This window comes from Stegastes partitus, unplaced genomic scaffold (genome assembly GCF_000690725.1).
Source record: "Stegastes partitus isolate 25-593 unplaced genomic scaffold, Stegastes_partitus-1.0.2 Scaffold1239, whole genome shotgun sequence".
NCBI classification, from domain to species: Eukaryota; Metazoa; Chordata; class Actinopteri; family Pomacentridae; genus Stegastes; species Stegastes partitus.
The window spans coordinates 122,260-139,210 of record NW_007578970.1 but is presented as its reverse complement, the minus strand read 5'-3'; the positions used below and the strand labels follow the sequence as shown (position 1 = coordinate 139,210).

The window sequence follows — 16,951 nt, the reverse complement described above, 5'->3', positions numbered from 1 at the left end:
AGGCATGTTTTCTTTAAAACATATAAAGCCAAAATCACACCATTCTTCAGAGGCCAGACAGTGCAGAAACAAAAAATCATTTTCAACTTTCTGATGGTCCTTAAACATATCGTTCCCTTCAATCCTGAAAAAATAACAAAATCTTATCCTCATCTTACGTCTTGTTTTCCCCAGTACACCAAAACAAACAAAAATCCCCCGAAATCATTAAAACGACATCATGTATCAGAGCCAGAAACTATAAAACTAAAATATTCAACAGATTCCCAACCTTTAGACGTTTCCCAAACTAATCATGTGTGATGGGCTAGTCTGTGTGGAAAATTACTCAAACATCATGATTAATAAATCACTTTATTCTACATGTTTCATTGAAAATTTGCCAAAGATAAACTGTTTGTAGACTCGGGTGAACTGCAGGCAGTGTTTACACAGAACAGAGAGGAGACGAGTATGGAAACAAAATATAGAGCAAACAATTCAATGCAACACGGCTCAAAAACAGAAGCAAGCTGTTAGAAGATACATTCAGCACGGTGAACTGTCTTTCTAGAGATGATGTGCAGAATATTTGGGAAACCTGTGGGTGATTAGAAAAAAATGCAAATGTTGAATCCAGATTTTTTTTTTTTTACTTTTGTGTTGGTGTTTTAAAAAATTCTTCTTCTTATTATTATTATTACTATTATTATTACGATTTGTGCCATTATAACTGCACACCATAAAGCACAAAACGTATGCTTGAGTTCTCCTTACTTCTAGCTCGGTTTGTGTTGTTTCCATCAAGGTGCAGGACTTTATATTGCCATGAAAAACAAGTCCACAGTGCCCAAAAACACCCAGAAACAGACCTCATATGCTTTAAGATCCAGCTACTAAATAGAGGACCCCTTTATTCCAGCTGCAGTTTAAAAATACAGAATGTCAGTACTGATAGTTGTGCGACTGGTGCTGCTGGAGGCTTCAGCGAACATCTGCACTGTGTTACTGCTGCTGGTTTTTATGTGGCAGCGGTGGTGATGCTGGTAAAGACGATGACAGATATTTTATTGCTGGCGATGGCGCTAACAGCTGCCATCTGTGCACCATTATGGCACCGCTGCATTTAAATAAAAAGGGTGGTCAACCAGCTGTATAATTACATTATAACCAGGTACGCACAGAGTTAAATCTCCTCTTTAGATCGAAACACATAAACTCACAGGAATAGCAAAAGACAAAGCGCTGAGCTGGAAAATATCGACAAAAATAACTACTACTGCTAATTAGTGACACCAAATGCAAGAAAAAACACCTTCTGTCATGTTTCAACAAAGCAACTGCACATTTTTGGTTAATAATGGAGATTTTTAATGAATTATCGCTGCTCTAATTAGTATTTATACATTAACAATGGATGAAAGGGGTCACTTTTGATGACATATTCATGGATAATTAATTCTGAACTCAGAGAGCTTTCGCTCATTGATTGGTTTTATGGCCCTGAACAGTTTGGATTCAGTCTTGCTGCTCTCAACTCCACTACAGGGTTTATTTGTGGCTCAGAATGAGCCTTTGGGGGCGACTAGACATGACAGCAAAGTCAATGAGTCTGTGTTATCTTATTCTGCAGAAATGTGTGCATTTGCATGTTAATTCAGACCATTTCATAAACAAAAATGTCTATTACGCTTGAGTAAATGAAACCTCAATTAACAAAACGTTTTAAAAAAAAAAAAAAAAGATAAAGTACTATCCTCAGTATTATTTTGGCTATTCTGTCTATGACCTCTTTAGGGGACACCAACATTTCCACTACGTAGGAAAAACCCTGACTACCTGCCCAAAACACAAACAGTAAAGTTATTGTCAAGCTAATGGACATACTGAAGCTTTTAGCAGCTAATGAGCCACATAGCGTTCTCTTAAGTTGTGGGGAACATGTTTGTCACATAAACTTTATAGTGTTATTACGTCAACGCAGTTTTTAGATCTTGTTGAATCAGTGCATGTTTAAAGAATTAACCTTTAGTGGGAAGGAAAATCTGAACCAGGACAATCGCTAAATCTGGTTCTACAAAAGATTCCAAGAGGTTCCAAAACTTCTGAAGTCATTTCTACAGTTGCATTTTTTGATCGTTTTCATGTATAGCAAAGCACTTCTCTGCCTCACATCCTGCCTGACCAGTATAATGGTTTCCATAGAGATGGCGGCGTGCATGGATGCAGCGGCCCCTTCAGGAGACGAGAGTGAAAGTTTAGAGTGTCTCAACTATCCCAGACATTCATTCCACAAAACTTAGAGCCGAGAGACTTTGCTGAACATCAGGGGAGTGAATGTCGCAAAAATTGCGGTGCTCGGTTGTGATTTGGACATACTACACCAACAAGGAGTCCGATCGGAGACTACACCAGCAGTTACCCGAGAGAGAAGGAATCGGTGCGAACGTAAACAAAGGAGGGGAAAGAGAGGACCGTCCTCCTACTCTCCAATGTCCGCTCCCTCCACAACAAGCTGGACGAGCTACGTTTGCTGAGAGAAACCGGCAGAGAGCGGAGGGACTGCTGTGTGTTTGCTTTAACAGAAACATGGCTCCATGACTACATCCCAGACGGACATACATCTGGAGGAGACGACATGGTTCGGGGCAGACAGACAGACAGCTAGCTCTGAACTTTCTCCTCACACCCTCTCCATTAACTGTTTGAACTGCTGCCACCAGGCAAACGTTTCCAGAGCACTGAAGGAACGAACCTCCAGACTGATCAACAGCTTCATTCCACAAGCTGTCAGAATGCTGAACTGCTGATCCAGACATGCAAACACTTGTTTATTTAATTGCTTTTGGTTTTTGGATCCTGACGCTCTCTCATCTTGTTTGTACTACTGTTGCATATGCAGCAAAATGACAATAAACTTGATCTGATTAATTTGATACTGTATTTCAGTCAGCTAAGATTTTATACAAACGGTTGTCATTGTTGATTTGCATTTAACAGTTAACTAATCTGCTCATGGCATATCCACTCTCATCACATTCATGTTGATTATTGTCTCATTATGCCTAATGCTTTAAAAGAATTAATAAAGTGAAATGTATCTCTATTATTATTATACTAATATGAATATAAATTTAAACAACACACCCATAAACCAGAGGTAATTTGTCTGACATGCTACTACAGTTATTTTGGTATCATGATATTTTCTGTGTAATTCCACTGGCTGTGCAGGCAGACGTAAACCACAAAGTTGTGTTGTTAAAGTCCTTACCTTGGCGGGGATGCGTGCCGTCAGGAGGTAAGCTCGGTGAGACGCCAGAGCCTTAAAGAGAGAACACAGAGGATAATGAGCGTAAATATATACTGAGCTGCTGTAAATATACACTAAGAACAACAAGAACAAGGAAATGACAAAGAACACAGAAAGCTGTTCTGCTGACTCATCAGGATGAAAAGACTTGTGACTCTGAAGCATCTCTGTCAGAATGAAAAGGGACACATATTCCTCTCTGCTCCTACAGAGCTGCCTGGTCTTTTCCAGCACAAACTTGTCACAGTGATGCAATCATTGGGCAGTGAGTTTTTCTTGACGTCTTGTTTGTGTTGCTTTTGCCTGCTGAGAAACTTCTAATTGCAGCACTTAGTGAGGTGTGAGCTGCTCTGTGGAAAAAGAAAAGTCGAGGCTCACGGAGGCATAACTGGAATGTAAACCTGACATTCCCATGCAGAAGCTCATTTGGCTGGTTTACTAAGATAAGCTGACATAAAATGTGATATTGTACAGATGATTTGCACTCACATGACTCAGAATATGTTAACTAGGGATGTTCATGGCAAACTTTAATTGATAGGTGTTGGTACGAAACTAATCCCAATTCTTTAACATCACATCCACAGAAGGGGCATTATACAACCTCAGATAAGAAACCACTGTCTTAGGTCATCACAGGCTAATTTCACACCAAAGGTCATTAAGCATCACAAACCGCTGTCATGGTGCTCTCTTACGAGACAAATTCCCACAATGCTCTCTGCTTGCCCACACAGAAGTGACCACCTCCTTTGGTCGCTACGGTACGAAACAGTAAAAGGCTTCATCCGGTGGTTCTACCAGGTATTACAGCTAATCTAAAATACTGAAATGTGTACAGTGCCGACTGTTTATAATCATACCCTCGGTGCAGGATGGAATTCTAACTATATACGGGATATTCCAAGAAGCAGGCTTTAAGATTAGCGTCTCCAAGTGTCCACAATGACAGAGCACTGAGAAAATTGTGTCTGTGTGACGAAAAACGGTGGTTTATAAAACCAAAATGGGACTGTTTCCACAAGATCGAAGGGACAGTTTCTTTGAAGATGAAATGTTTATGGTTTTGCTTCAGTGAAATTCCAAGTTATCTCCTTTAATCAGAGGGTGTACAGAGGATTCATTTATCATGATTAACTCGCCGAGCAGTTCAGTTACGAGCGACGACATGCTCTGCAACGATATGATTCTCTTTGACGTGCCCTAATTAATGTCAGACAGTGTATGAATAAGTCGGTGAAGCAGATCTCAGGTGAGCAGCTAATTGACAAACCAACAAACACATTGCCTTCCGCGGCTGACCGGAGTGTGATGATCTGCCACGCATGACCAACGCTCGGCCAGTTAGTCGCAGCGATCAGCCGACCATGACTTTAAACAGGCAAAGGTTGTTCCTAAAAATCAATTTCAGGGAATTTTGTTTTGACTCAGAATACATCTTCCAGCATATAAAAACCCTGAATGGACACATTAAGGTAAAAAATGTGATTTTTACCAGAGGGGGTCTTTAAGGCGCCACCAAATAATCCAGAAGAGCAGAAGAACAAAGGTCGTCACGATGAAAAAGTTCGACCTTTAAACATACTAGAAGATCTAATGCAAAGTGATATTTTAAAGATAAAGGTATGCGAAATGGCACTGGATGTTCTGCTGTCAAAAAATATCACAACACACCAAAGGTTGACCTTTAAGAGGGAAGCCTCCACCTCCTTCAAAGGAAACACTGGTTGGTCAGCAAAAGCACACATCGGGAAGAGCTGCAACAAGTAACTGTGACCAGTTATTTTCTTTATTAACCGTTAAATCGATTTGCGATGTGTCTAAAATTTCTCAAAACATGGAAAAAATGGCTGAATTAGAGCACATACCAGAAGAGGCAAAATGCCCTCTGCAGCTCAGTCTCCAGTTCGACTCCTGGATGGATCTTTGTGTTTTTTCAGAGGTAAAAAATTCCAGCTGAGGCACTTTTCCACCCATCAGTTTACTTGAATGGAATAAAATGTATGTATTTTGTGTTGAACGAACTTTGTGACAAGCTCACTCCTATGTTTTTCCTTCACTGTGCACTGATGCCACATTACGTAAGCTGGAATGTCACAAAGAGTGTGGTAACGATAAACTTGATTAAGCTGATCAGCGACTATTTTGATAATTGGTTTTACGTTTTTTAGGAAATATAGTCCAACATCTGTGACTCCAGCTTGTTAAATGTGAATATTTTCTGGTTTCTTTCCTCCTCTAGGACAGTAAGAACACTTGTGGAACACTAATGACATTTTTCACCACTTTCCGCCACTTTGAAGTTAAAAAAAACCTGATAACAATTAACAATGAAAACAGTTAATTGCAGATCTAGTCTCAAATGTATAAACAATTCAAAAACATTTCTAATCTTGGTGTTTACAGGATAAACACCTTCAAACTCCAGAAAAAGCAACCTGCTGGGTTTTGAGTGATACAACAAAAAGATGAAAGGGAGCATGGAAAATTAACCGAAGTGAAAAAAAAAAATGAAGAAGAAGAGAAAATAAAAAGGAGGAAGAGGACAGGGAGAGCACAACATATTAACAAGTCCCGGATGGACAGACTCTGGTTTGAAGGACAGGAAAAGAGGTGAAGAGAGAACACAAGAGAAACCAGGATTCAGGAAAGTCTAGGAGCTGTCACAGTCTTTTTGAAAGACGTGGAAAAAAGAAGCAGAGGGATGAGAGACGGGTAGAGAGGATGACAGTGTTTTCCTCAGCACTGCAGCGTTTGTGTGGTTTGACGTGATGCAGACAGACATGGAAGCCTGGATGGCCAAAGATAACCTCCTCGAAAGAACACCAGACACCACTGGTTCAATCAGCTCGCTTTGTCTTCGTCTCATTTTCATACCATTTGTGTGCAGGTATACATTTGATTAGGGTGAATTAACATTAGATTAGCTCCTAATTTCAGGATCATGTTGGTGAATTACAACAAAATCAGCCCGTTAAGCAGGACAATTGGTGTTTACAGTTTTTGGATAATGATTTCAGTTTATATTTGTTTGGATATGTCGGGGACTGACTATTCACATTTAGTTTAGCTTACTCATCACCACTTAGTAAAAACAGCTAGAAAATAGCTTTCATGCTTCTGGAGGGACTTTCCAAAGTGTGTAAAAATAACCTTGTTGATGTCAAATCAGAACATCCTCAACCTGTCTCACAGATTTTAAACATGTTTCTAAAGCTGAAATCAGGCTGCACATTACAAGAAACTTTAAAAATCCCAGACTACAGAATATTATGAATAAATAATACTGTTTATAAGATGATCGTGGCAGAGGGGGCAGTGCAGCACCTCATGGGGAGGCACATGTAAACTAAATGGAGACGGTGTGTAACGACTAATACTGCTTTGCAATGAGGGGAAAAAAACAAAAGCAGAAGGTCAAATATGATTCTTGACGCAAAAACTGTTGTGAAAATGTGGACAACATGGGTTACCTATTTTGAACTGGATGACAGATTTGAACTAAAAATCAGTTTTAGCATCTGGAGCTAACATTGGCCTTAAAGCGGCTTCAGTGAGTCTGCAAGCAGTGAAGGAGGTTTGGGACTGGATCTGTAAATAACATTACAAAATACAACAGAACTTTATAGACCTATTTAATCTAGGTTTTGTTAGTGTAGTTCCTGGGTGAGGGATCAATAACTCTTATCTTATCTTATCTTATCTCATCTTATCATAAGCTAGAAGATGCTTCAAATGAACTTTCATACAGTTCAGTTTTAGTGTTCTCCTGTTAAAAGAAATACTTTTCTATTTGGTTAATCTTTTTTTTGGTATGTATTTAATTAATATACTATACAGTGTTATATATGTCCACTAGAAACCCTAGAATATAAATCTAGTTATGATCAAGCATGTGCTGACTGTGAGTACAAAGGTCGACTGGTTATCTGCCTGGACGATTTTTGGATCAGATATAATTTTGCTTTTTTCCAGAGTTAGCGATAGTGTTTCTTTAAAACAATATTCTAGGAAAATTAAACTATATGTAATTTTTCAGCAATGTCCCACCTTCAGCACTCTCTGATTGGATACACTTCACGGGTAACAGCCTATCAACAGTGAAGGACAAATGCTGAAAAGTTTCCCTTTAATTAACTCTGTAAAACGTATTTTAACTAAGTTTTGTGCTAAACTTTTGTTTTTCAGCTTTACTGCAAGTGTATATTGATTTCAAATATCAGTAATCGGTCTCTTTAATTGTAATAACTGCGATCGATCCTGAAGAACAGGAGAAGAGATGCCAACTGACCACTCAGGATTCATCTCCTACGTCCAGTCTTGGAGGGCAAAACTTTAATTCATTCAGTGCTTAATAATCAATTTAATTAATGCAGTACAGCAGTCAGATACTTTAAAAAGGACAAAAGGATACTTGTGCGACTGGCTGCCAAAATTAATTCCGTTTGTAGAGTTTTACATTCTCTAACTTGCAGCCTCTTGGATTTTGCTTTAGTTTTTCATCCTCCGCAATGCATGACTGCCCCTCTGCTCTCTCCATCTGCCCTCCTGAGTGGACAAAACACCCCCATGACCCCCGTCCTCCCCTCTGAAACTCCCCCTCCACCGCGGCTCTCTGTCTTAAGTGGATTTAAGCCCTGAGCCGGTGATTTCACAGCGACCACCATCGCGCCTTCAGCCTCCGCTCAGCCAACCAGATGGCAGCAGCACTGGAGCAGAGAGAGCATCTGCTGTTACACTCACTCTCTCTCTCTCACTGTAATACACACAGTTACACAAACAGGCAACATAACTGACACAAGCTCCGAAGCGCCATTTGTCTTCTTGGCCTGCAGCACATGTGCACATACACAAAGCTCTGCTAGACCATTTCTCAGCCAAAATCAGTTTACTTTAAAAATTTGACACACACTTCTTTGATATAATATCATAAGTTTGCAGCACATACACTCCAAACACACTGTGACAGAAAGGTCTCGGACCCATTAAAAGGTCAGCAATAAATGCAAAGATCAGCAAAGTGTATCTGTGTGTGTGTGTGTGTGTGTGTGTGTGTGTGTGTGCGTGTGTGGTTTATCTACTGAACAATCCATTCACAGTATCATCTCTTTTTTTTCTATCAAACTGTCAACAACCCTCCACCACCCTCCCCAATTTAGCTACATGTGCCAAGCCACATGTGCACACTCGCACACAATTTATGTTGCTATGGCAACAGCTAGCCCATCCTGCACGCATGCATTTGTGAATACACACACACACACACACACACACACACATTGACAGATTCTCACACATGAAAGTAGCACGCTGCAGTGTCAGGCCTCGTCTGAGAATGTCAATGAGTTTTTACCCCCTTACACGACGTCCACGCTGGACTACAGTTACACTGGATCTCTGTAGGAACCAAAGCAAACAGAGCAGTGTTTCATCTGCACTCATTCAGCTGTGGCAGCACTCAACCGCAGGAAATCTACCCCCACTAAAAAATGCTTTTATTCATCCATCACGTCTTGGGGTGCATTCATGCTCTATTATATCCATCTATCCCATAATTCACAGCAACGTATCCCCCTTGAAATCTAGGCCCAAGCAAATGCTTCACATTTTTCACAACACTGAGATACATGTGATTCATCTGATTGGACACAGAGAGAAGGAACAGGGAAAATCACCTCTGAAGCCCACTAATTGTAATATTTGGTTTATTTAATCCACAAAACCAACAAGTTTTGGATTTATGGCAGTTTGTGTGCTCCAGCATAGGAAGAGCTTTATCTTTATGTTAGATATGTTAAAAGTAGCACTAAACAGATACATAACCGTCTGTAATTTATAAAGCATTTAACTTTAAGTTGTTTCATATAATTCTAATTTAAGTGAGTTTGGGACTTGTAGTCTGAAACAAACAAGCAATTAGAACAAAATCACTTTTTAAAGAAAATAAATTATTCAGAGATTAACCCTCTAAAGCCCAAGCAGCTTGTGGTCTTCTTTTGTCCTTGTCACATTTTTTCCTCACTATGGGCTCATTTTTCATTGTAATATAAAGTCCTGCATCTCTATGGAAACAGCACAAGCGCAGCTAGAAGGAGACGGGACACATATATGTCTTTTGTGCAGCTTAACAAAGTTAAAAAGCCATCAACCTTTAAAAAGGAGAAGAAAAAAAAAGTTGAATTGCTTCAATTAGTCCTTTTACAAAAATTAAAAACCAAACAAAACTGGAATCAACACATGCAACATTTTCCCAAACGACCATAGGTGTTAGAATTACACGATAAAAAATGGGGTCTCTAAACACTACAGACACTTTAAGTCCTCTCACACTGATATGAACATCAACTTTCTACATCTATATCTTTCCACAGCTTGCTGAAAACTTGTTTCTCTGTACACTGTTTTTGAGCCATGCTGCATTTGTTTTAAAGCTTAAGTATGTTTCAGTCTCTCTAATTTATTAAAACACTTCCATCTGCTCTGCGTAAACACAGCCTGCAGTTCAGCCAAATATTCATTGAATTTTTGTTGCATGACTGTTGCTTGCTGCTGATTCGCTTGCGGCTTCTCATTTGTTGATTTTACAGGACTTGGTGCAAACAGTTTAGAATAAAGATGTGTAGAATACAATGATATTGATGACATATTACGATTTAATGCTTAGATTTGGCTCATTTTTACAGACAGATCTCTGTATCACAAATGAGATATTCAAGGTCTGTTGGAAAATTGAAACTCCACTGATTCTTTTACATTCAACCATCAGTACAAAATCAAAAGATATCGAGTTTATTATCATATAGGAAAATATAAAGGCAGCAACATTTGACATTGTAGAAGTTGAAACCAGTGCATTTTGTGTATTTTTGTATTGAACTAATTGTTTCAGCATGACACAGTTTAAAGCTGCAGCCCTAAAATGAACAGCAAAGTGGAAAACCCACAACCACCATAATATCCCCGCGCTCCCCCCGACTGCTGACACAAACTCTTTATTGCATAACTAATGTGAGAATGTCCTTCATGTGCATGCGTGTCTATGTATAACATTAATGAGTCATGATGTGCAGGCTGCAAACTGTAAACGCTGCAAAACAGGAGTGAGTATTTTTAGGGCCTTGCAGAAAAAGAAGGGAGCGAACACAGACAGAGATCAGCCACTGAGACAAGCAGAGCGGACACCCGAGCGAAATGACTTAATAGATTCTAAGTGCTGTTTTGCTGATAAGGAGCCAAGATTTAAATCCAATCAGAGGGGGCAGATCTTTAATGAAGGAGAGTGTTTAAAAGCAGTTTCATCTCTGTCACAACCGCTGCAGCTGGACAAGCCTCTCTTAGCTTTTACGCTGAAATCAATCAGCCCTTTCTGGGTCCAATACAGTGAATTTCTCTCCTTCCTTGCTCTTCCCTCCCCTCACTTTCCTTCCATTTAATCTCTTAATGCCCTCATGCCTCTGTGTTTTTAGCAGAAGGCTCTAAATGGGGGGGGGAAAAAAGCACCATGATGCCACTTCTTGAACGGTTTGTTTGTGAGATTTCCATGGCGGACTGCACACTGTGGAATGTGTGACTATTTGGTAATCGAACCATCACTGCACAGAAAAATCCATTCAAGATGCTCAGGTTTTTCTGCTCCCTGCATTCCTGCTCGCTCTGACCTCCTTATCTTGAACTGGATGCACCATGAAGAGATGTACATGAGGAAGAATCATCAACACATTGTTTGGTGTTTTTTTTCCTCATTTCTTTTCTGTTGCGCCTCCTTTATATGCATGTGTTGGGTTTATGTGAATGTATTTGAGACAGTGGAAAAGAGGAAACCCACACACATGCACGTCTCTCTGCATTTTAATCTCTGAATAATCACGGATGATGCAATTCAGTGAAAGAGGAGCGAGACTCTCCAGGATGCTAATCGCTAAGCTAACATCCAGCCTCGTCCAATCAGGGAAACAGCACCGTACAGTATCATCTGCAAGGTAGAGGTCTTCACATGTAGCACATCCACTTTATTTTTAATCTGACTGGGTCGGGTTTCTGTTGACTGCCAGGGGTCGCCTGGGTCAATGTGTCAATACCCAAGTGGATCCAAATGGATCTGAGTGTTCTCATAATCAGCCCCAATCATGTGTTACTATCTCCATACCAGAAAGTATTTTAGGAAATCATTAGCCTATTAAAAATGCCACGCTATTAAATGCCAATTATTTGAGGAAATTTTGTTTCACAGACAATAAAGGTCCTATATTGTCTCAGCGAATTAATCACATGACCCCAAAATGTGTCTTTCAGTTTTTTAACAAAAACCACCACAAAGATGGTTCATCTTATCCTGACTGGATAACTCCTGGTTTTAGTCCTGTTCTAAACAGGCTGATTCAGGTTCTGTAGCTTCAAATTATCAGCACAGTCTCTGTTTTTAGCTATAATGTGTTTGGCTCTAACCTGTGAGCATACAGTCAAAGCAAATGATAAAATTAGCCGCATTAGCTACACAACATTTTCTTATTGTTGTGAGGAACATGCTGTGAAAAAATGCAATCTACTGGGTCTTCAGTTTAGTTCAGATTCTGGGAGTGTATNTTGTCATTGTTGATTTGCATTTAACAGTTAACTAATCTGCTCATGGCATATCCACTCTCATCACATTCATGTTGATTATTGTCTCATTATGCCTAATGCTTTAAAAGAATTAATAAAGTGAAATGTATCTCTATTATTATTATACTAATATGAATATAAATTTAAACAACACACCCATAAACCAGAGGTAATTTGTCTGACATGCTACTACAGTTATTTTGGTATCATGATATTTTCTGTGTAATTCCACTGGCTGTGCAGGCAGACGTAAACCACAAAGTTGTGTTGTTAAAGTCCTTACCTTGGCGGGGATGCGTGCCGTCAGGAGGTAAGCTCGGTGAGACGCCAGAGCCTTAAAGAGAGAACACAGAGGATAATGAGCGTAAATATATACTGAGCTGCTGTAAATATACACTAAGAACAACAAGAACAAGGAAATGACAAAGAACACAGAAAGCTGTTCTGCTGACTCATCAGGATGAAAAGACTTGTGACTCTGAAGCATCTCTGTCAGAATGAAAAGGGACACATATTCCTCTCTGCTCCTACAGAGCTGCCTGGTCTTTTCCAGCACAAACTTGTCACAGTGATGCAATCATTGGGCAGTGAGTTTTTCTTGACGTCTTGTTTGTGTTGCTTTTGCCTGCTGAGAAACTTCTAATTGCAGCACTTAGTGAGGTGTGAGCTGCTCTGTGGAAAAAGAAAAGTCGAGGCTCACGGAGGCATAACTGGAATGTAAACCTGACATTCCCATGCAGAAGCTCATTTGGCTGGTTTACTAAGATAAGCTGACATAAAATGTGATATTGTACAGATGATTTGCACTCACATGACTCAGAATATGTTAACTAGGGATGTTCATGGCAAACTTTAATTGATAGGTGTTGGTACGAAACTAATCCCAATTCTTTAACATCACATCCACAGAAGGGGCATTATACAACCTCAGATAAGAAACCACTGTCTTAGGTCATCACAGGCTAATTTCACACCAAAGGTCATTAAGCATCACAAACCGCTGTCATGGTGCTCTCTTACGAGACAAATTCCCACAATGCTCTCTGCTTGCCCACACAGAAGTGACCACCTCCTTTGGTCGCTACGGTACGAAACAGTAAAAGGCTTCATCCGGTGGTTCTACCAGGTATTACAGCTAATCTAAAATACTGAAATGTGTACAGTGCCGACTGTTTATAATCATACCCTCGGTGCAGGATGGAATTCTAACTATATACGGGATATTCCAAGAAGCAGGCTTTAAGATTAGCGTCTCCAAGTGTCCACAATGACAGAGCACTGAGAAAATTGTGTCTGTGTGACGAAAAACGGTGGTTTATAAAACCAAAATGGGACTGTTTCCACAAGATCGAAGGGACAGTTTCTTTGAAGATGAAATGTTTATGGTTTTGCTTCAGTGAAATTCCAAGTTATCTCCTTTAATCAGAGGGTGTACAGAGGATTCATTTATCATGATTAACTCGCCGAGCAGTTCAGTTACGAGCGACGACATGCTCTGCAACGATATGATTCTCTTTGACGTGCCCTAATTAATGTCAGACAGTGTATGAATAAGTCGGTGAAGCAGATCTCAGGTGAGCAGCTAATTGACAAACCAACAAACACATTGCCTTCCGCGGCTGACCGGAGTGTGATGATCTGCCACGCATGACCAACGCTCGGCCAGTTAGTCGCAGCGATCAGCCGACCATGACTTTAAACAGGCAAAGGTTGTTCCTAAAAATCAATTTCAGGGAATTTTGTTTTGACTCAGAATACATCTTCCAGCATATAAAAACCCTGAATGGACACATTAAGGTAAAAAATGTGATTTTTACCAGAGGGGGTCTTTAAGGCGCCACCAAATAATCCAGAAGAGCAGAAGAACAAAGGTCGTCACGATGAAAAAGTTCGACCTTTAAACATACTAGAAGATCTAATGCAAAGTGATATTTTAAAGATAAAGGTATGCGAAATGGCACTGGATGTTCTGCTGTCAAAAAATATCACAACACACCAAAGGTTGACCTTTAAGAGGGAAGCCTCCACCTCCTTCAAAGGAAACACTGGTTGGTCAGCAAAAGCACACATCGGGAAGAGCTGCAACAAGTAACTGTGACCAGTTATTTTCTTTATTAACCGTTAAATCGATTTGCGATGTGTCTAAAATTTCTCAAAACATGGAAAAAATGGCTGAATTAGAGCACATACCAGAAGAGGCAAAATGCCCTCTGCAGCTCAGTCTCCAGTTCGACTCCTGGATGGATCTTTGTGTTTTTTCAGAGGTAAAAAATTCCAGCTGAGGCACTTTTCCACCCATCAGTTTACTTGAATGGAATAAAATGTATGTATTTTGTGTTGAACGAACTTTGTGACAAGCTCACTCCTATGTTTTTCCTTCACTGTGCACTGATGCCACATTACGTAAGCTGGAATGTCACAAAGAGTGTGGTAACGATAAACTTGATTAAGCTGATCAGCGACTATTTTGATAATTGGTTTTACGTTTTTTAGGAAATATAGTCCAACATCTGTGACTCCAGCTTGTTAAATGTGAATATTTTCTGGTTTCTTTCCTCCTCTAGGACAGTAAGAACACTTGTGGAACACTAATGACATTTTTCACCACTTTCCGCCACTTTGAAGTTAAAAAAAACCTGATAACAATTAACAATGAAAACAGTTAATTGCAGATCTAGTCTCAAATGTATAAACAATTCAAAAACATTTCTAATCTTGGTGTTTACAGGATAAACACCTTCAAACTCCAGAAAAAGCAACCTGCTGGGTTTTGAGTGATACAACAAAAAGATGAAAGGGAGCATGGAAAATTAACCGAAGTGAAAAAAAAAAATGAAGAAGAAGAGAAAATAAAAAGGAGGAAGAGGACAGGGAGAGCACAACATATTAACAAGTCCCGGATGGACAGACTCTGGTTTGAAGGACAGGAAAAGAGGTGAAGAGAGAACACAAGAGAAACCAGGATTCAGGAAAGTCTAGGAGCTGTCACAGTCTTTTTGAAAGACGTGGAAAAAAGAAGCAGAGGGATGAGAGACGGGTAGAGAGGATGACAGTGTTTTCCTCAGCACTGCAGCGTTTGTGTGGTTTGACGTGATGCAGACAGACATGGAAGCCTGGATGGCCAAAGATAACCTCCTCGAAAGAACACCAGACACCACTGGTTCAATCAGCTCGCTTTGTCTTCGTCTCATTTTCATACCATTTGTGTGCAGGTATACATTTGATTAGGGTGAATTAACATTAGATTAGCTCCTAATTTCAGGATCATGTTGGTGAATTACAACAAAATCAGCCCGTTAAGCAGGACAATTGGTGTTTACAGTTTTTGGATAATGATTTCAGTTTATATTTGTTTGGATATGTCGGGGACTGACTATTCACATTTAGTTTAGCTTACTCATCACCACTTAGTAAAAACAGCTAGAAAATAGCTTTCATGCTTCTGGAGGGACTTTCCAAAGTGTGTAAAAATAACCTTGTTGATGTCAAATCAGAACATCCTCAACCTGTCTCACAGATTTTAAACATGTTTCTAAAGCTGAAATCAGGCTGCACATTACAAGAAACTTTAAAAATCCCAGACTACAGAATATTATGAATAAATAATACTGTTTATAAGATGATCGTGGCAGAGGGGGCAGTGCAGCACCTCATGGGGAGGCACATGTAAACTAAATGGAGACGGTGTGTAACGACTAATACTGCTTTGCAATGAGGGGAAAAAAACAAAAGCAGAAGGTCAAATATGATTCTTGACGCAAAAACTGTTGTGAAAATGTGGACAACATGGGTTACCTATTTTGAACTGGATGACAGATTTGAACTAAAAATCAGTTTTAGCATCTGGAGCTAACATTGGCCTTAAAGCGGCTTCAGTGAGTCTGCAAGCAGTGAAGGAGGTTTGGGACTGGATCTGTAAATAACATTACAAAATACAACAGAACTTTATAGACCTATTTAATCTAGGTTTTGTTAGTGTAGTTCCTGGGTGAGGGATCAATAACTCTTATCTTATCTTATCTTATCTCATCTTATCATAAGCTAGAAGATGCTTCAAATGAACTTTCATACAGTTCAGTTTTAGTGTTCTCCTGTTAAAAGAAATACTTTTCTATTTGGTTAATCTTTTTTTTGGTATGTATTTAATTAATATACTATACAGTGTTATATATGTCCACTAGAAACCCTAGAATATAAATCTAGTTATGATCAAGCATGTGCTGACTGTGAGTACAAAGGTCGACTGGTTATCTGCCTGGACGATTTTTGGATCAGATATAATTTTGCTTTTTTCCAGAGTTAGCGATAGTGTTTCTTTAAAACAATATTCTAGGAAAATTAAACTATATGTAATTTTTCAGCAATGTCCCACCTTCAGCACTCTCTGATTGGATACACTTCACGGGTAACAGCCTATCAACAGTGAAGGACAAATGCTGAAAAGTTTCCCTTTAATTAACTCTGTAAAACGTATTTTAACTAAGTTTTGTGCTAAACTTTTGTTTTTCAGCTTTACTGCAAGTGTATATTGATTTCAAATATCAGTAATCGGTCTCTTTAATTGTAATAACTGCGATCGATCCTGAAGAACAGGAGAAGAGATGCCAACTGACCACTCAGGATTCATCTCCTACGTCCAGTCTTGGAGGGCAAAACTTTAATTCATTCAGTGCTTAATAATCAATTTAATTAATGCAGTACAGCAGTCAGATACTTTAAAAAGGACAAAAGGATACTTGTGCGACTGGCTGCCAAAATTAATTCCGTTTGTAGAGTTTTACATTCTCTAACTTGCAGCCTCTTGGATTTTGCTTTAGTTTTTCATCCTCCGCAATGCATGACTGCCCCTCTGCTCTCTCCATCTGCCCTCCTGAGTGGACAAAACACCCCCATGACCCCCGTCCTCCCCTCTGAAACTCCCCCTCCACCGCGGCTCTCTGTCTTAAGTGGATTTAAGCCCTGAGCCGGTGATTTCACAGCGACCACCATCGCGCCTTCAGCCTCCGCTCAGCCAACCAGATGGCAGCAGCACTGGAGCAGAGAGAGCATCTGCTGTTA

At 39.7% G+C, this 16,951-nt stretch overlaps 1 protein-coding gene across 1 annotated transcript in view; it reads right to left on the bottom strand.

Moving 5' to 3' along the window:
- Nucleotides 1–16,951, bottom strand: part of LOC103369093 (leucine-rich repeat-containing protein 16A) — a 103,487-nt gene that overhangs the window by 60,672 nt on the left and 25,864 nt on the right. The window contains exon 3 of the mRNA XM_008297702.1: nucleotides 12,177–12,227. Within this exon, the coding sequence (XP_008295924.1) occupies nucleotides 12,177–12,227 (51 nt within the window). The remainder of the gene's footprint in view (nucleotides 1–12,176; nucleotides 12,228–16,951) is intronic.